Source organism: Tympanuchus pallidicinctus, unplaced genomic scaffold (assembly GCF_026119805.1).
Source record: "Tympanuchus pallidicinctus isolate F22 unplaced genomic scaffold, pur_lepc_1.0 scaffold8, whole genome shotgun sequence".
Classification (NCBI taxonomy): domain Eukaryota; kingdom Metazoa; phylum Chordata; class Aves; order Galliformes; family Phasianidae; genus Tympanuchus; species Tympanuchus pallidicinctus.
Window position 1 is genome coordinate 55,958,605 of NW_026294802.1, and position 20,056 is coordinate 55,978,660.

General features: G+C 38.8%; 1 protein-coding gene across 13 annotated transcripts in view; it reads left to right on the forward strand.

Annotated features, from left to right (window-relative positions):
- The first annotated feature begins 5,865 nt into the window (after positions 1-5,865).
- Positions 5,866-20,056, forward strand: part of RALGPS1 (Ral GEF with PH domain and SH3 binding motif 1) — an 89,082-nt gene continuing 74,891 nt past the window's right edge. For 8 of the 13 annotated variants that reach the window (XR_008202942.1, XM_052669328.1, XM_052669334.1 and 5 more), the window contains exons 1-5: positions 5,905-6,028; positions 8,695-8,858; positions 9,842-9,937; positions 10,188-10,319; positions 19,481-19,576. Coding sequence is in view for 12 of the 13 variants with exons in the window: in XM_052669328.1 (XP_052525288.1) it covers positions 19,520-19,576 (57 nt within the window). In the remaining variant the exon portion in view is untranslated. Of the gene's footprint in view, positions 6,029-6,336; positions 6,663-8,694; positions 8,859-9,841; positions 9,938-10,187; positions 10,320-16,675; positions 16,744-19,452; positions 19,577-20,056 lie in introns of those variants that run through there. The other 5 variants (XM_052669331.1, XM_052669330.1, XM_052669332.1 and 2 more) reach the window with 5 other exon arrangements.

Sequence of the window (20,056 nt, forward strand, 5' to 3'; positions counted from 1 at the left end):
ATAAAGCATTTGTTCCATTGCCTTTGCTTATAGGTTCTGAAAACTCAAGTAGTGTGGAGTAGGGTAAGCAGGGACTGAAGAATGAAATAAAGGTAACATTGCTTCTGCCTGAGGAAGGAGAGCAGAGAAACAATGTAGCATACTGGAGTTTGGTTTCTTTAAGAAGGTAAATCGTTTCTTCTTTTCAGGTGGCTGTAGGGTTGGCAGGACTGTGTGGGTGCAACTCGATGCAGCTCACTTCTGCAGCCAAGCCGCTCAGAAGTTCCCTCAGAAAATAGTTGCTGTTTTCCTCGTTATAAATGTAAGCAGCTTTGGCTGTTTCCTGTGCACACTTTCCTGTCATACTACAGTACCTGTCTGTACTGTCATACTGCTATAAGTCAGGTTCATATTTAAGACAGACATGATCCCATCTTGCTTCCCTGGGAAGCTCATGCTATATAAAACAAAAAAAAAATAATAATAATAAATAAACAATTAATTGTAGGCATGAAATAAGAAAACAAGGATTTTGGTCAGAGAGGCAAGTTGCAGTCACCCACACTCCACATTTGCTACTCTTGAAACAGAAGGCTTTTGACACAGTTTTCTGGTAAATTTGCAAGGTTGATAGAGAATTCTGCAGTATGAAGCAGAAGTGTTGGAGAAAGTATAAAGGTGCTTGTTTGAAAACAAGAAGGCAAAGGACAGTGATGCTAAGTATAAGTAAAACATGATAAAAGTAAAATAGATAATATAATTTGTGGATTTTTAGAGTGAAAATTTAAAAGTGAAGAAATACAATTGTTTTTGGAGGAGAAAACTCAAGAAAATAGTGAGGGCAAGGATCTAAAATGGGAGATGACAAAAAAAAAAAAAAAATAGAAAACTATAGGTTAAAACTATAGGTTTAAAAAACTTACTGAGTTATTCAAAGCTGAAATGATAAGGTCAGTCAAACTTTCACACCATGTAAAACAGTGTCTATCAATTCCAGGGCTGTTCATAATATATCAGAAGTCTGAAAACGTCCTGAGACAAAGGTGAGGTGTTCTGCTGAGCTGTATGTGAGGTGATATGGGTAAATTGTGTAATATGGCTGGTAGCTGAAGTTTGTTAATAGCACATGAAGATGTGAAATTAGGAGGAATTATTGCAGTGCGTCAGATTATTTTAAGATTTTAAAAATATCTCTAGGTTTAACAGAATTATTCAGATATTCTTTGGCTTCAACACTTGGAAATTATTCAGCTTTTTCTCTAATTCCATTTTTCTCTAGCTATGTTTTTGCTACATAGGATCCTAATTTCATCCAGTTTTATCTAGGGATACACCAGTGACCTTGAATAGTTGAGATTTGTTTGAAGCTGCAATCCATGGCAATAATTACAGTACCATAGTACAGTATGTATGGTTAAACTTCAACTTGCTTGTTTAAAATTTGCTCCTAATAACTTGGAGAATAGACTATTTCAGCTGAAATATCTGGTAAAATAATTGTATTGTATAGGGCGAAGTGACTTATTTCAATTGCACTAATTTTGTATAGACTGAAAAAAGTATTTTCTAAAACAATTTCAATTAATGCTGACAGACAAACACACAGCAAAAAGGCTGCTGAAACTACTTAACATTTCCTCATTTCAGTAGCAAACAGCACTTGATCCAAATAATGCAGCCTGCCTGAACTGCTTATCAGAACTACGTTTGATTCTTTTTTTTCCTGAAAAATGGAAATTTCAGTAGAATAAATACTGAACACACTTATCATTAGTTATGTGTTTATTTTTGTGGGTACCCACCATCATTTACTTTAGATTTTACGTACAGATGTGCTTGTAACACAGAGTTACAGGATGTTGACTGGCACTGCTGTACATCTCTTGCTGGAAGTTATCATTTGTGTAACTTAATCAGCAGAAGGAAAGATGTGACCATTTCCATGTGCAGCCGGAGTGAGGGTAGGATAATCAGCAGAGTTGGGTAACAGGAGGTAGCAACAGTAAAAATATTCAGATATTTTCTCAAAACCTTTTAAGAGACGCAAATTTCTGTTACCCTAAATGGAATGTTAACTCTGAAATTAATTAGTGCTAATTTCAGTCAATTCATACTTGACTGCCCAGTGCAAGTATTTATTTGATGCATTTTTAGAGTTTGGTATTTATAATATTCTGAAATACTTCAACTTTTCTCAGCTGGCACATCTGAATTCAGTAATATGAAAAACAGACTCTGAGATGGAATACTCATTGAAAGGGAGCTGTAAAAGCACTTAGCAAGTCAGGAGTCAGACGACAAATATCATGTAAAGAAGTTAAATTAAGAAGGAGAAGGAGAGAATTTGATTTAGGTTACAAAAAAGTTACATTCTTACATTTAAAAAAAAGTGATGACCTTTATGTACATGCAGACATACTATTTAAACTTCTGTCATGCAAACTTCCTAAAAACAGCCTGAGGGGGAGCTAAAATAGCCAATGACCATGACAGTTCACAGAGTTTATTGCAATAATCATGCATGGAAAATGCAGCCTGATCCCATGGACTGTGCATTTTGTTACATTCATGAAGCAGCACAGTCCAATCGTGTTGTGCACAGATTTAGGAAAAATTTAAATCAAATATTCAATGTATTGAAATGTAGACAGTAACTTTTTATGAAAACTTTGGGAAATTATGTGACTAATGACACATTGCAGTGATGTTTTTATAGTAATATTCTTCCTAGCAATTGGCCAATCTTTCAAAAAAAAAACAAAAACAAAAAACAAAAAACCCGACTCAGTACAGCACAGCCCTCAATCTTATCTCAGTTTGTTTGGTGTTGTTTTTTTTTTAATTTCTCCCTCCCCCACCAGATGATGCTGGCTAATTGTTTAAAATATGTGCTATTATAGAAGGACAATTTAGGGAGCAATACATCGTGGCAACTTGAAGTGGGAACTAAAAAAAATTTTCAGCCTTTGCTTATGATATATGTCCTCTATGTAGGCAGCTGCTGAGTAATTCCATCCTTAGCAAGGTAATATTTCTATTCAGGATTTCAGAGAGTGTTGCAATGCCCAAGGTTGTCCAGGCGATGGATATTATTTCTTTACAGTTCTTCAAGAATCACTTTGAAAACGCTGACCTAGAATGCTATAATTAGGATAAGAACTACCTTGCAGGGTTTTGTTGTTGGTGTTTTTCTATCAGGTGATGGAGCACTGGAACAGGTTGCCCAGAGAGGCTGTGGAGTCTCCTGTCTTGGAGATGTTTGAAACCCATCTGGACATGGTTGTGGGCAACCTTCTCTTAGTGGCCCATGTTTGAGCAGGGGTTGGACCATTCTGTGATTCTATATGTTTGGGAAAAGCTGTCCTTAATGTCCTGGTATAATGAGATAGGACAGATATCAGGAGGTGATGCCAAAAGTTTTAGAGGAAACTATGAGTAGCTAGGAGTAAAGAATAGCCTCCTAAAGAACCCTAGGAATGACTGGAGGTGCATATGAAATAACTTTTAATTCTTCAGCAGCTCTTAAGAAAGAAAAAAAAAAAAAAAAAAAAAAAAAAAAGGTATAGGGAAATCCCTTTGTGCATTTGGCTTTGATCTGTATTTTGGAGTTGCAAGCATCAGCATTTCCAGGCAGATCCTAAATCTGTGGTTTGGATTTGGTTGTTTTAATTTAGCTTCATAATTTGTTTTAATTTAGTTTGATTTACTTTGGAAAGAAAGTTCATTCGTATTTAACCGGGATGTCTGAAGATCTTCAAACTGCTCTGGATTTAATAGTTGTACATTAGTTGTTCACCCTATGATAAACAATTGTTGGAGACATAATGCAGTCTCTCAAAACTTCCACCTAAGTAATCTCATTTAGTTTGTGTTCTCTCATGCTCTATACAAAACTTGTCTGATGCACTAGACAGCAATTCTGTATGTACAGAGAGCAGAACAGAATATCCCGAGTTGGAAAGGACCCATAAGAATCAATGAGCCCAACTGCTGCTTCTACGCAGCACCACCTCAAACCCAAATCCTATGGATGACAGCAGTGTCCAAATGCAACTGAGCTCTGGCAGCTCTGGGCTGCGCTCACTGCCATGGGGAGCCTGTGCCATGCCCACTGCCTTGTATTGCAGAACCTTTTCTAGCCCCCAGCATGACCCTCCCTGACACAGCTCCATGCTGTTCCTCAGGCCCTGTTGCTGTCACCAGAGAGCAGAGCTATCAGTGAGGAGCTGTAGACCACCATGACGCAGAGCAAACCCAAAGACCTCAGCTTGATGTCAGACCCTGCCATATCTCCATAGCCCTCCTTTGGACACTTGCTAATAGTTTTATGTCCTTCTCAGATTGTGGCACCCACTCTTGCACTCAATGCTCAAGGTGAGGCCACACCATGCAGAGCACAGTGGGACAGTACATGTTCTCACCCAGTGACAGTACTGTGTCTGGATCTCCCCAGGGGATTGGGGCCCTGTGGGTTCCAGGGCACTGCAAGTTTACTTACTGTGCATTCACTTGTGTCCAAATTATTTATAAAAATGTAAAAAGAAGTGGCCCTAAAACAGAGCCTAGCAGAACTCCACAATAACTATCTGCCAGCCTGATGAGATCCCACCTACTAATCCCTTTGAACTCAACCTATCAGTCAATTAATTATTAATTGCTCACCCATCATACTGTGTACTTGTCTACCTGTGCTGGACATTTTGTCCAGAAGGACAATGTGAGAAACAATATTGATTGCTTTGTTAAAATTTAAAACAACAACAACAACAAAAAAAAAAACAACAAAAAAACAAAAAAAAAAAAAAAACAAAAAAAAAACAAAAAAAAAAACAAAACCAAAAACCCACCACATCTACTGGCCTTCCTATCCCATCTTCTATCAAAATGGATAACCTTATTACAAAAGACATGTGACTACCAGGATCTTCTTTCTCGCCCTTTATGGAAACTGGGACATTTGCCATCTTCCAGTCAACTGGGACCCTTCCAGATTCCTGAGGCCATTGCAAAATAATTGAAACCAGTCTCTCAGTGATAACAGCCAGCTCTTCCAGTAACCTGGGATGGATCCCAACAGCCCGCTGCGGACTTAGCCGCATCCATTTGGAGCACCAAATCTCTACCACATTCAGTCAGTTGAGAGCTCATACATGGGTATGTAGCTACCAATCAAAAAAGCAGGTGCTTTCCTTACAGTGATGTCTGCAGATTGATCACCTGCTGGATATTGCTTTTGGAGAAACTGAATTAGAGAAAGATGCATTTTTATTTTTCTGACTCATAGCCTGAATGACTGAAGGTTTCTGTACCATTTTTAAAGGAAGCATTCAGCACTGCAGGTTCTCCTTCAAATATGACAATATTCCAATAAGTATAATAAGCCCTAGTTGGCTCCCTTAGAAGAAGTATTATCCGCTGTATTTTATCAGATGTCTCCAGAGCCATTTCTTAAACATGAAAACAAAGTTTGACTTGTGGCTTCTAAAGGCCGCAGTGCAGCGGACGACAGGCGAAGAGCGGCTCTCTTCGAGGCAGAGGCTCCGCTTCCAGGCGTCCTTCGGCTGCTCGGCGGGGTGGGCCTTCCCAGGAACCCCAGCAGCGGCACACAAGGCCTGTCCGACCGAGTAGCCCGGACTCCCCCTCGCCGCAGCCCTGAGGCTCGACTCGTCCCAGGGATCCGCCCAACCCGACACCGCTCTCGTCAGCCAGAACAAACCGGGCCGAGCACCGCGCAGCAGCCGCGCCCTCCGACGGACAGCGCAGCACCGCGCACCTGCGGGCAGCGGCGGCTCCTGCGCACTCGATCGCTCGCTGGCGCGGCCCCGCCCCGCGGCACACGGGTTGGTGAGCGCTGCCGTGAGGAGCGGCGGTTGGTTGGCGCGCCCGTCAGTCCGGCGCGCCCCGTCCCCTCCCTTGGATTCCCCCCTCGCCGGCGCGGGCCTCGTTGTCAGTGGCTGTAAGCGGGTGGGCTGCGGCTCTCTCCTGCTGCCGGGCCGCCGATATCGAGAAGGTTCGCGGGCGTCGCCAGGGGCCGCGGGCTCTGGGACAGGTGAGACGCGGCCGGGCCCCGCGTCCTGTACGGGACGGGTGTTGCGCGGCCGGGCCCCGCGTCCTGTACGGGACGGGTGTTGCGCGGCCGGGCCCCGCGTCCTGTACGGGACGGGTGTTGCGCGGCCAGGCTGCGCCCCCTCCGTCGGAGCGCACCTTTGGGCCCGTCCCTGCCGCCGTCGTTCCTGTCCCCGCCTCGGGCGCGTGTAGCGGGCGGAGCTCTGCGGCCGCGGGCCCGGCCGGAGCCCGAGCGCCGAGGGGAAACGCGCGGCTCTCCGGCGTTCCGTAGGGGCGCGGCGCGGTCCCCGAGCAGGTGTGAGACGCGGGGTCCCGGAGCTGCCCACCTCCGTCGCCGGGGGACCTCTCCTCTAGGAGCGTCCCCGGGCTCCACTGGAGTCGCCCTCGGGTTCGGAGGAGCCGCCGCTGTCCTCTGCGTTCCCGCCGGAGCAGCACCTCGGCGCCGGGCCGCGCACCTCCATGGCGCGTCCCGTCATTGCCGCTTTACGTTGCCGCCCCTTTTCGGCCCTTCCCTTCCAAGCACCGGGCGCAGCCGGCCTGTTGCAAGCCGTATCTACCTCGGGAGCGGCCGCTGCGCAGACGGTTTACTGACCGGTTGGGTTTCCAGGGCGTGAAAGGTGCGATGGAATGAGGTTGTTGCTTTGGGACCGGGGGTTCGGGAGGTGCTGTGCTTTTCGGGACTCAGTATCTGTTAGCTGGATAATGCAAAGTGCAGACGTAAACCTTTTGGATTTGATTATGCCCTCCGCTGAGTTTCGGGGCTAAATTTGAATAACTGTTTTCATGTAGTATGGGTTATATTGTTCAAGTGCTTCTAAGGAGCCTTTATTGCCTGAGATCTGTCTGTTGTCACATCACTTGAAGTTATTTTTTGTTCAAACTTGAGCCATGCCGCAACAGGCTGCAGGGTGTCAAGGCGTTGGCATTTGGTGGAGGAAGAGCTGCTGAGATGCTTGCCTACAGAACTGCAGCATATCCCCGTCGGTAGTTCTGTGTGTGTGAAAATGGAGCCTAGTTACTCTCATCTTTTTTTTGACAAAGCATTAAATCTGGATTTGTCTGTGTTGGCATCTGGAAAGATATTCCCTCCTTTAAGGACTTCTAGAGTTGGTTGTAGCAATCTGTACCTAAACAGGTGCCTTTAAATTCAGATTTGTTTTTCTGTTGGGATTCTCATGTTACTCCTCATAATGATTTATTGTATAATTTGTACTTCTTTGTCAGTTTTCTTTGTTTTCTATCCTGCGTGATAGCATCAGTTTAGAAGAGAAATATTAGAAAACTGTATTTTTATGAAATTGTTCACTAAACCAAAGAAACTGAAAAAATGAAGGGGGACAATCTACTACTCATCTAGATAGTCTTCTGTATGTACTTTCCTTCTGTCTGTATAAACTTCGTTTCTAGGTCCTCAGTGCTCTTTGTAATCAATGTTGTATGTGTGTACAAAAGTGTATTTAAAAGCATTAATTTAGAAAGTGGAAGAGAGTTTCAGTTGTCATGCATACAAATATAAACAAGTTTAAAACGAGCTTGCGTAGGAAGCACAGCTTTTGTCAATCTAATAGTCTAAGAAACTTATTTTAAAAAATATATTTCTGAAGTTTTTAGAAAGTTTTTTTTAATTTTTTTTTATTTTATTTTATTTTTTTAAAGTCCATTAGTGACCACGTCAGTTATATTTTTTGTTCTGTCATTGTTTTCTGAAGTGTCCAATGCCAAAGGCAAACAAGAGGGCAGAGCACTGGAGCTAAAGCTCTTCTTTTTCAACGACTACAAAACGTATTTAGCTTTTCTTTCAATTAAAACTTCAGTTTTCAACAACATTTGTCTGTGTAAAACTCTCACTCAACAGATTTTATCTCTTGTTTAAGCAGGGGTTGTCTGAGTTCACATGGGCCTACTGCGAACTTTGCCCATGTCCCTGGGCCAGGATGGCATCTCTTCCTTCTCTTCTATCAGCTGCACCGCTTGCTTTTCTGCTGTCAGCAAACTTGCTGATGGTGCACTTAATTCCACTATTATTATGCCTAACAAACCTAGTTCTCTCATCTTGTCCTCTTGCATCTGAACTGTCTTATTTTCTGTAATCACTAAGGCCTAATTTTAATTTGGTCTTTAGGTCATGTTTATTCATCATAAATATTCAGTTTTCTGAGTGATACACTAGATGTGCTCTTCTATCCAAGTGAGAATGGCTTTTCAGAAAGTTCTTTTATTTCAATAAACTAAGGTTTGGTTTAACATTACTGTATTATCTTTAGGCTTATCTTATAAAATGTCATCTTCAAGTGGTGGAAAATGAGTAACAGGTTTAGGTGTTTTGTACGCTGACTCGTGTTTCCAGATATTTAAATGTTGAATTAGAAAACCCTGCAACTGATATGTGAATGTAGACTTCATTCTTGCGCTTAGCAAAGCATAGTTGATCCTTCATCAAAGCAACAAAGACACCACAGTTCAAACATGCTGTTTCCAATTATTTTCTTTTATGACTAACATCTTTTTATTCAGTAGGCAGTCAGAAATTCAGTATCCCATCTCTTAAGTAAGAATAAGTATATTTAACTGAGAAAATAAACTCCTTTAAGTACTAAAAATCTGTATTTTTCTCATGTTTGGATAAGTGAGCTTTTTCCTATCTTGCAGAAATTTCTCCAAAATAAATATTTAGATACTTTCTGAAGGAACATGTTAAACCAAAGAAATTGAGAAGATGGAAACTTTGTGGAAGCTTTCCTAGTTCCTTTAGCAGATGGTAGAAAATGTAAGGATTTTGATATGTTCTACAGTTGTTTATGGCATGATTTGAGGTGAGTTAATTTTTATAGTTTTGGTGGTGGTGGTTGTTTTTTGTCACTCTTTCATGTGTGTAGTGCTGAATGTTTCTTTTGTCAACAAGCTTTTCATCAAGTCTAATAAATACCTGGATTATTTTTTTAAATGATTTTTGTTGGGTTTTTTTGTGTGAAATGTGCTTTATTGTGAACAAATATTGGTGTCAAGATGAAAATATTACATTGAGGTCTCCTTTAGTATTCTGAATATCGATAATAATTTTCAACAATAAATTATTTTCTTCCCTGCATTTGTTTGCTGACCTGTGTGTCACGTATGTCTGTTCGTGATAAACTCTGTCTGCCTAACTGGTGTCTGTACCTTCAATAGCAAATGACTTTTGACTATTAACAGTGTGAATGTGGAGAAACAATTATTTCTGCCCAACTGAAGTGTTCTATCACGCTAGCATTTGTGGAGAGCACGGTGTTTGCAAAAACAATTTTTTCAGATGTATCAAAATTTTATTTGGAAAGTTAGTATTTGGAGACATTCAGAGTGAAAGAAACAAATTGAATAGACTGTGTCCCCAAAAAGCAAGTAAACAAAACTGTCAAGGGTCTAACTTGGTTGGCAAAGTTGAGATGGAATGAGAGTGTGCGTTCCGTTTCTTTTTGGTTGAAATACTTCAGTGGATACTGACTCATTTGTAACTTGGCATTTTGATTCTTCTGTGATTCAGGGTATTTAGCTTATGCACAGAGTTCTTGCTCTTGTTTATTAGAAGCTCAGATAAGTACTGTGTAAGTGTTAAGAAAAGTACTTTCAAGCAAAGGATTGTTTTCTGTGATGCTGGTACGAACTGCATGTGTTCAGTGTCATCAAGGCGAGTTACCAGAACAGTGTTATCAGGTTTGCTGCTGGTCTTGTTTGCTAAAAGGGCTGTTCTTAATTTGCCAATATAAAAAATAAGAATGATTGATTGTATTTTGTTCTTTGTCCATTCTGCTATGTTTAGTTAAGTCTTGAAGAAACCAAAACGAGATGGTGTTTACCGATAACCACAGCCATATCTGACTGGGAGTTTTACTGACTGTGTGAGCGAGAGATGCAGGTATTTATTTGGAGAATAATTAGTTATGAAATCCTTATTGTTGCTTCTCATAGTGATGTTACCTTCATTTTTGAGTTTTGGAATTTGTCACGCGTTAGGCTGTGGAATCAGCCACCGAAGCAATTTGAAGCTGGGAGGATGTTTCCTGTAAAATCCAATGAAAATACCTTGAACACGTTTCAGAATGGAAACGTTCATTTTGAAAAGAAGTGAGTTATATAATAAATATTTGCCATAATTCTGTTTTCAGGTAATTTGCAGGAATGTCATGCTTGTAAACAAGGTAAAAACTACTCTATGGTCAGAGGTGTTGAGTCTGAACAATGGCCTACTGAAGATGTGCGGCAAAATGGGTTGAATGAGTGCAGAACTACTTTATTCTGTAAGTATTCATCTGTGATTGAAGTGTGTATTTTACTGTTTTTATTTGTTTGAATTATCTTTCAGTGCTCTTCTGCTGAAGGAACGTAGAGTTGTGACGATAATTATTACAGTAATATTGCAGATGTTTATTTTTCTGTGACTGCTTTTTTGAGATTTACATGAATTTGTAGCTCTCTCAAACATATAACTTGTTGTAAGTCAGCAGACTTGTTTGAGTAGGATGGCTTTTGTGAGAAGACTTACTTTTCCCACAGAGGAAACTGCAGCTTAATTTTGATGTGTATCATTATGGTATCAGATTCTCAGGACTGACGTTTATTATTCATTCTTTGTTGAGGATGTGTATTATTTTTGTAGCAAGCATTGTTAAGCTGTTAAATATTTTTCCACTTTTTTTACCTTCAGTGTTACACAGCAGTGCTTATTCTCTTTTTTTTTTTTTTTTTTTCCCCCTTTTTCTATCTGATAATTTTCATTTGCTTACCATTTGTTAAGACTGGTGGTCTTTTTTTTTTTAATTCAAGTAATTATCAGTTAACCACAACAAACAGTTGTTCTATGTTATAAATGTTTATTTTATTATTTTCAGATGTCAGTAGACAACTTCTGTGAGCTGCATTTGTAAGGATGACTCCTGCAGAATATCAACTGCATGTTGTTTGTATTAAGATAAAGCAATTTAATTCCACATAGTAATGCACCAGCTGCATTTCTGGAAGTAGCCAGAATATATGTAGGAGTGTAGTGTTCTTTCACTGTTCTGGGAAAGTGGGACCAGCAGTTCACAGTCATTCATTATTGAGTGTCGATAGGAGGCTGAACTGGAGATTCTGATTTGATGGCCTGCTTGGTCTGATGTATGTATTACAGTCAAGTTGCCTTCACACAGTCATCTGTGGGAATGAGTATTGCTTCCAGACTCATCAGTTTTAAGCCAGTCATTTGAGAGGCAGAAGGTAGCTTTCTCTGCTGGTGTTAGCATCTATGTCTAGAGGAAGCCTAAGACAACTGGAGTGAGTAATGTTCTTGAGCATTGTCTTGGCTGATTGAAATATCGCCCTCAGTGAATCTGTCAGCTTTTTTTGGTACAGATTTTGTCTGTTACGCCTTGTTGGAAGCAGAACCCACACTCACTGTGACCCTATGCACTGTGACCAATAGTAATCTCTGAATTCCTCCTGTGTGTATATCTTTTCTTGAGTTCTTTGTTTCAGGAACATCATAGTTAGGTTGCCTTCTGGATCGCATTAGCTGAAATAAGTAGACATTTACACTGTCTAAGGTTTTTTTTTTTTTTTTAATACTTGAATGGTCCCAAAATGATGAACATCTCTATCCCTCAGTTTTGACTAAGGCACAGAAGTCTTCTCTAGATTTACATTGGTATTTCTAACAAATAAATTGACTCTAAGGCATCTGTATGGGAACTGCTGAGTCGCGGCCTGAACCTCTGATTGATCACCTGAGGCGAGCCATGAGTCGGCCAGAGGAGCACAGGTGAAGGCAATTCAATTCACCTGTGGTGCTGGAAGGGGTGGAGCCAGGCTGCACCCCTCCTAGACCTATTGAAGAGCTGGCTGCCAGAGGGGAAGGATCTCGTCTGGAGATCTCCTCTGCTGGTGTTTTGTGGGTGAGCCCAGGATTAGGGTAAGCCTTCCATTTATTCTCTTTTGTTATTATAATCAACTTTGCCTAACTCTTGTTTATTTTGTGATTATAATATCCTACTATTCTTTGATTATACAGGCATCTAATTTAATTCTTGTGCAATGAGTTTGCTGATTCTGTTCACTTCTTGCTTCTTTCTCCCACTGAGAGAGTGAAAGTTTCTCTAATTAAACTGTAGTCACTTTTGTCCATATATTCACAACAGGCATCACTGAGCAGTCAAAAGTTAATTGCTCAGCAGTTTCTAGTTATCACCCTAAAGGATTCAAATCTAAAATTCTGGTTAATTCCATATAGCGATCGTTGTCTTTTCCGTTGAGTGAAGAATCATCAAAGCATTTGCTTCATTTCCCTCAATTTCCTTCTCCCTGTTTTTCTTGAGAAATGAAGTTGTGGTATTTTTCAGGAGTTGGAAGTGCTTGTGCCACACTGTAATCCTCATGAATTCTGTGATTTCCATGTAGTCTTTCTGTCAGTCAGTTTATTGATTTGTACAGTTAGCTATTCCATGATGGTTATGGGTTTTGTTTGTTGTTGTACTGTGCTTTCACACAAGCACACTTGTTACTTTGTCAGTGTTGAAGGCTCTTCAGTAGCAGAAGTTGTTTTACCAAAGTTATAAGCATTCATCATTAGTTCACTAGAAAAAAATGGGTGGGATAGAAAAGGGAATTTGTTTCAGCCGTTTGTTGTTGGTGGTTTTTTTTTTTTTTTTCTGGTCATTACAGTTTTTTGTTGACTGCTCTGTTACTGTGAAAGTGCTGGGCTGCACTAAGAAGAACAAGGCCAGCAGGCTGTAGGATATGATCCATCCGTTCGATTCAGCACCTGGTTATATAATATCTGGAGTGCTAAGTTCAGTACTGGGCTTCCTAGTTCAAGAAAGTTATGGACATACTGGAATGAGTCCAACAAGGGGCCACGAGGATGGTTAAGGGTACTGAAATATCATTCATGTAATGAGAGACTGAAAGCTGCCTATTGTGGAAGAGAGCAGGCTCATGGGAAATGCTACCAATGTATAGAGGCACCTGATGAGAAGATGCGAAGAGGATAGAGGCAAACTTTTCAGTGCTACTCAGTGAATGGAAAAGAGAGGCAATGACCACAGAACAAAACCAGGAAATTTCATCTAAGCATGAAATTTACTTTGAGAACATTCAAGCACTGGAAGAGATTGCCCAGAAATACTGCAGGATGGTGGCAATCAAAACTCATCTGAACTTTCTTGAGCAGATGGATTGAACAGTTTCAGCCTCTGATTCTGTGAAAAGATGGGTGTTAAAGTTATGAATGTTACAGAGTCTCTGAGAGGCAGTAGGATTTCTGAATTAACTTTCTGCTGGTGAAGCAGTGAACAAACATGACAACAGTTGTGGTAAATAACTCTTAATGCTAACTAGGGAATATTTATCCATTTCTTTGTGGATGTCTTGATTACTGGAGTATAGATTACCATTACTGCTTTGCCTGATTAAGTCAGTAGTTTCTATTTACAAATCTCTTTCAAAATGATTGCTCTTTCAGTCAAAACAGTACTGCGATATTAACTCTTATGATGTTAGTTTCGAATGTTGGAAAATGTGAGCAATTAAAATGTTGTCCAGTCCTGGGGACATTAACTGGGACAAAGCATGGTTAAGCGCTGCCTAGCATTGTCCTTTTACTGATTTTGCATCGATCAAGTTATGACACTTTTTCTCCATTTTTCCAAAGAACTCTAAAAAATAGATTTTCTGAGTAATTGTGTATAAGAGAAGAACCTAAAAGTACTCATTTCCATTTTAATTTCTTAAGAATATGCATTTGTCTTTAGTAGATTTTCTGAGTTGTGATTCTACACTAAAACAAAAAAAAAAAAAGACAACATTTTGAAAATAGACCTTTTAGTAAGTTAAGAATCACTGCTGCCTAATGGAACATTGCAAGCACTGAAGTGTTCTAAAACAAATCAGTTTTGGAGAGGATAAGTCTGTTTTATGGTTGACACAGAATGAGACATTGTAAGTAGTCGCAAAGGATGCTGTTTTCTTTTTTCGCAGGGGGGTGGGAGAGGGGGTACGGGGTGTGGGAGTAGCTTGGAGTTGTTTTCTTAATTTAAGAAATGCAACTTCTTGTTTCCAATGGGAGCAGAACATGTGAGATACTCCTGCTGTCTTCTAACATTTCAACACAAAACCATCTTATTATTTATAGAGCACTTGGAAACTGCAAAGGCTGTTCTGCTTTTGTGGCAAATACTGCAACTACTAGTCCTTGCTCTAATATAGTGTTTACTGCTTCACAGTATGTTAATGCTGGTTAGTGTGGCAGGCTAGATGTTAACTAGTTTTGTTAGGAAATTTAAGCATAATGCTATGTTTAACTAGAAATTACTGCTTGAGAGTTTTTCAGTGACAATGAAAAGGGTTTTACAGAGCATGTTGTAAAAACAAACTGAGCTTTGAATATTGTTTCTAACCTACTGTTAGATATAATTTAAATCAATTGTGTACATTCATAAAACCCAAGTAGTTTGGGACCTGGATTTTGAGGTTGTTTCTTAAAACTCACTACAGCAGCTACTGACATTTGGAGTATTCGTCCTTCTTTCTTCATGATAGAACTGAAAGTATGCATGCACCAGAGAAGTGGAAATAGGAGAAATCAAATAATTTTAGTAGGAGAAATCTGTCTCTTCATGAGTTAGACTTGATTCTTTGGCAACTTTCATCAGTTGATGCTTTTCAGTTTGCTTGCTTAGGGAAAGTGCATGTTATTGAAAACTGTTCATTTACCTTTCAGTTTGCAGTTTCCTCAGTGACAGGATTAACACACAGTTAATCCAGAGAACGTTAAAAATGTTTATATGTTTTTGTTTGTTTTGTTTCCTATTTCAATTTGTTGTAGATTGACAAGGCTAATGAGATGCAATTTTTTTGTTAATCCTGCTCACTCTTTGTATTTGTGCTGGAAGTATAACAGTGAATGCTTTAAATTCCTGTACTGAACTTTGGAATACTGTTTTTCTTCTAAGGACATAGCTTCGCAGACCAGTATGGGATTTCTTATGTTTAATTTCCACTAGGTTTTCATTGTTTATCATTAACTATAATAGAATCCTCAGAAAAGAATGTGCATGAAACTACTAGCTTGTTCGTGACCTGTTTTATCTATAGGTGGTACTGTTGCCTAAAGTACCGTGGAACTTATTTTAGGAACTTCTTGGTGAGATGGATATGAAATACTCACACAAGACAATTGTTCCTTAAAAGGATTTTGGTCACAGAAGTGTGAAGGCTCTTTAAATCTTGTATAGCCTAATTACTTTTTTTTCTTAACTGTTAGTAGGCAGTTATTCTTTCTATTTGTTTTGAATACATCAGAGTTTTTGTCTTGTACAAAATGGCCAAAAATATTCAGTGCTGAATTATTTCAGGACAAGAGCTTGTTCATATGAAACATTGTGACTAGACAATTCAACTGTCTAGATGCTCTTAGGTATGTTTATGTGTACGTTGTATGTCATGAAAGAATAGTGTATAAAATGATGCTCTTTTCCAAAGGAAGAAGTTGACCACTTCTGCCTTTATAATTGGAAACACGATCCTTTTCCTTTCCACTTTGTAAAAAACACGTGGGAAGGAATGAGAAGTGGAGTTTGAGAATTGGTATGTGACTGGATGGAGGTACTTGGGAAAATAAAGACAGGATCTGGTGTCTGAAAGTACTAAACTCTTCAGAGGCAATTCTGTCAGTCAGGAGTGAAGTGATTTTACAGTGCTGTTGCTCAGTGCTCCTGAAATTTGCGCATTACTTTTTTCCAGGTTAAAGGGTATCCTGTTATAGCATTCAGTAGTTGCTTTTTGAAAAAAATTGAGGAAATTCTCCTTTGAAAGTGCTTCTGAGTTGGTGTTCTCTGTCACTACAATGACAAAGCAGCTGTAAATTGTTCAGATTCAGAATAATCTTGAGAATTCATTTTTATTTTTAAGACAGTGACAGTAAGCAAAAGAAATTTCAAGACAAACAAAGCTGCACAACTACTTAGAAGTGGAGAAGCAGCAAAACATGGTTCTAGATTACCTTGGTATTACTTCCCTTTCAATTTGTATTTATTAAAAATGCAAAACAGTGGGGTTCTTTTTCCTCTTTTGAGCCTCTAGGCTGCAGCTGTATGTAGTGTAAGTGGTGATATATGTTTCACATCAGTGGCTGAATGCAAGCTCGGAGGTGCAATTATAACCACATTCTTGTTTCATCCTGTTTTCTTAATACCGTCCCACTTTCCTCTTCAAATACACTAACTGTACTAACATATTTTCATTTGCACTCTACGCCTACAGCATCTGAATATGATTTTGTTCATGGTTCGCGAAGTAAAGAAACATTCTAACGTTGAACATCTGCAGGAATAGTTGTGGAATGAAGAAACAGGAAAATGAGTGCAGTGATCATAAACCAAAGCTGAACATAGAGCTCAGCACAGCTTATTGTAAAGGCGTCCTTAGGTTGTGACAGCTGCCTAAAAAAATGTTGAAAGTGGAATAACATTTTTATTTTTATTTTTAAATCTTACTGGAGATAAATCTTGAAAACAACATCCTTTCAGTGTTACTCATTCACTTGCCTTGGTCAATGAAAGCTAATCGTTCTGATGTTTGGTACCATTTTATTTTTTTAATAAACCAATCTGTTAAATTCCAGTTATTTCAACCAAGTTTATCAGTGTTCGTACAGGGCCCTAGCATTTTTCAGTTGTCTTCACTGAGCAGGTAAGCAGCTAATTTGACCATAGGAAAAAACTGTTAGCTCTTGGTAATATACTAAAGTATGTTTGTTGTTTTCTTTTTTTTAAAGGCATGGTATACTTATTTCATGATTCAGAGATACTAGGAAAACCATAACGAATTAAAAAAGGTAGGAAGTAAGGTTTGAAATTGGCGAAGACATTTGTAGTTTAGAGCACAGAATGGCTCTACTAGGTCTGATCAGATGTCTGTATATCCTGGTATTCTTTCCTCTGTCAAGAAAACTAATGAGGAATGATCACTAGTGCTTGTTTAGATTATTACTCTCATATTTTTTAAGATGTTTTCCTGAATGCTCTGCTAGCATTCAGAATTTATGACATGGGAACTTTCTTGGACAGAGCTGATATCTGTGCTTCAGAGTTCTTCACAACTTTTTTTACATAATGAATTTGTGGTCCTTGTCAAATAAATACGCATCACTAAAAATGTAAAATTAACTCCGTAAAGTCCCACTTTGATGCCACAGAGACAAAATTTGACAAATGTGGGTAGAATAGTGGCATACTTGCTTTAGGAATTACTCTTGTAGGGGTTTTTGTTTTGATTTTATTTTTTCAATTTTACTTGATTACTACATGGGGAATAAATGCTTATGTTAAATGTATTTGTTAAGTTGGCAACAGAGAACCAGCAACCTCTGTTTGGTGTGTGTATTTGCATCCTGATTCATCCATTTTGTTTGCTACCGGCAAAATGTCAGTGCTTTTGGTCTCAGGTATTAAAGCGCTTTTGTCTCTCCTGTAATGAATATTAAAATTATCAGTAAAACTGACCTTGGGCAGCTTACAAGATCACATGCAGGATTTTCTCTTCCCCAGTGATAGCATTTTTTAGTCCCTGCACACTGGAAAGCCTATTCAAGAATCTGGAGAAAGAAGAGATGAGAGTTTTTATGGCCATGCTGTAGGTGCCACATTTGAAAGAAATTCCATGATTAAAAAATTGCTTTCCACTTGAGTATCTCTAAGGATTTTTAACAGGAACAATTCCAGACCCACAAATAATTTGCAATCTCTTACTGCTCAGAGCACAAATTTGTTTGTATGTGAGATGAAGGAAACTGTTTCTTGACCAGTTTGAGATGATTCTAGCATCATTTGCAATAGAGATACTGATTAATTTCACATGTCTGTGAGATTATGTGAAGGGTTGCTGCTGTTTGTCCTGTAAGACTTTGTGGGGTGTTAAGTGAAGTGAAAATATCACCTTTCCTAAATAAGCTAAAATAGAAGGTGTTTTTTATTTTGAATTAGAAATGCTGTAGTCAGGTTCTATGGTTGTTTGTTTGTTTTCTTGGTTTTTTTTTCAATATAGATTTGAAAATAAAGTTGCTCAGGATTTCTTTTATTTACTTAAAATTTTACCCATTTTACTTCCATAAAATTTTGAACAAAATGAATGCTGTGGAAGCACAAGTTGTTGTATTTGTATAATTGATTTTATTTTGAAAATTTTTGTGGGGTTATTATGACAATCCTTGTATCCTTGAATTCCTGTAGTTGAATCAGCTGTTGTTTCAGTTGTGCCTGTTTGTATAGAACTTGTTTCTTCTGGTTGAGAGAGTTTGATTACTGATGATTTGCATCTACCTCTGTCCATGTGATACTTATCCTTTAATGCGTGATTACTAAAATACATGCAAGGAAATGCAGTCAGATTTTATGATATAAGGAAAATGATTCTTGGCTGAATTCTTAGGAATACAGTGTCTTGTATTTGTACTTAAAGATTTGGTGGTTCTTTTGTATAAGAGTATTACTGTTGTGCTCAACATCTGTAAAGCCAGTGCTGCAATACATTAGTGGGTTTTCTTGTTGCTTGGTTTATGGTTTGGTTTTTTCATTTTTCATTTGACTTTTTGTGTTTCTGCAGCAGTATAGCTGGAATGAAGTATTTCAACCAACTAGACAGAGGTAGTGTCTTTGTTGTATCACTTACTTGAGGTTTTTTTGGCCATTCTGTCTCTGGATTCTGAAGGAAGCTTAATGTGGTATATTATGTGCGTGAAGTCCCAGGCCAATTTGGAATTGCATCTCTGCTTGAAGACCATCTGAAAATTTTTCCTTGAGACCGTGCTGGATTATCCAGAATCCCTGAGATTCTCCCTTCCTACAGCGGAGAGTGATGTTGGCTGGTTCTCTGCTCTGGAAAATATCTATTCTTTGTGGCTTGACATAAAATCCTTTCAGACACACTTGTGTGAACAGCTAATCTAACTAATTTAACTTCTGTCTTACAAAGATACAGTCAGATTTCAATTACCATTTATAAGAGTAATTAATGCACTCAGAAGTGATGAGCAGGGAATCGTGAGGAAAAACACCTTTTCTTCATTCAGTTGTTTCAGTTTCTTGTCTGTAAACATGTTCTGTTATCCTGCAGTTTCTGGATGAATGAATGCAGTTTTCACATAAAATCTAATTCAACTTAAATGCCAACCCTTTTATTTTTTTAAAGCAAACAAACAGAACACTTACTGAGTTAATTGAAAGTGGAGATAAAGACTTGGCAGAGCTCTAATGATACTTGCTTACAGTCTTTTAGAGCTGGTACCTGAAAGGCAAAAAAGGATCTAGCCTTTACAATTATATTATTTCTAAAATTGTCTTCACAGAGAAAAGAACAGTGGAATTTCTTGTGTTTATTTTCATGAATGCATTTGCTTTACAGGAATTCTGTTTTTGTCATGTATTTCCAGTGCTGGTGGAGCTGAAAATTGTTGCTTCTTGGTGCGAGCATGTATAAAAGGAATGACTTCATGGCCAATGTGATGGTCGCCTCTGCCACTCCAGAGGTACAGTTCACTGTTATTTTTTGTTTTGTTTTGATTTTTGTTTTAATTGTATTGTTTCATCTCCATTATCAAAACGAAAGGTTTGGTTTGTTTCAAAACTCAGAGAAGCCCTTTTACACTGTAGGTCATGTCAATTGCGTTTCTTACGAATGGTGTAAAATCCCTGGTGGTGTTCAAGAGGCATCTGGATGAGCTGCTGCAAGATAGTAGCGTTAGTAGCTTAGTGGGTAGTAATGATGGTAGAGGAGGATGGTTGGCCTAGATGATTATGTAGGTGCTTTCCAACTATGTGATTCTGTGATTCGTTGATTCTGTGATAAATATTTGACAAGATGGTAATTTAAGCTCCATGGTTCTGAGCCTATTCTTTTGTTGTTGTTGTTGATAATGACAATAACTGATTTAGATTAGTTTTAAATAGTATTTTTGACCAGTTACTGCATAATGTACATTTCTGAAAATGCCAGTATTTGTTAACAA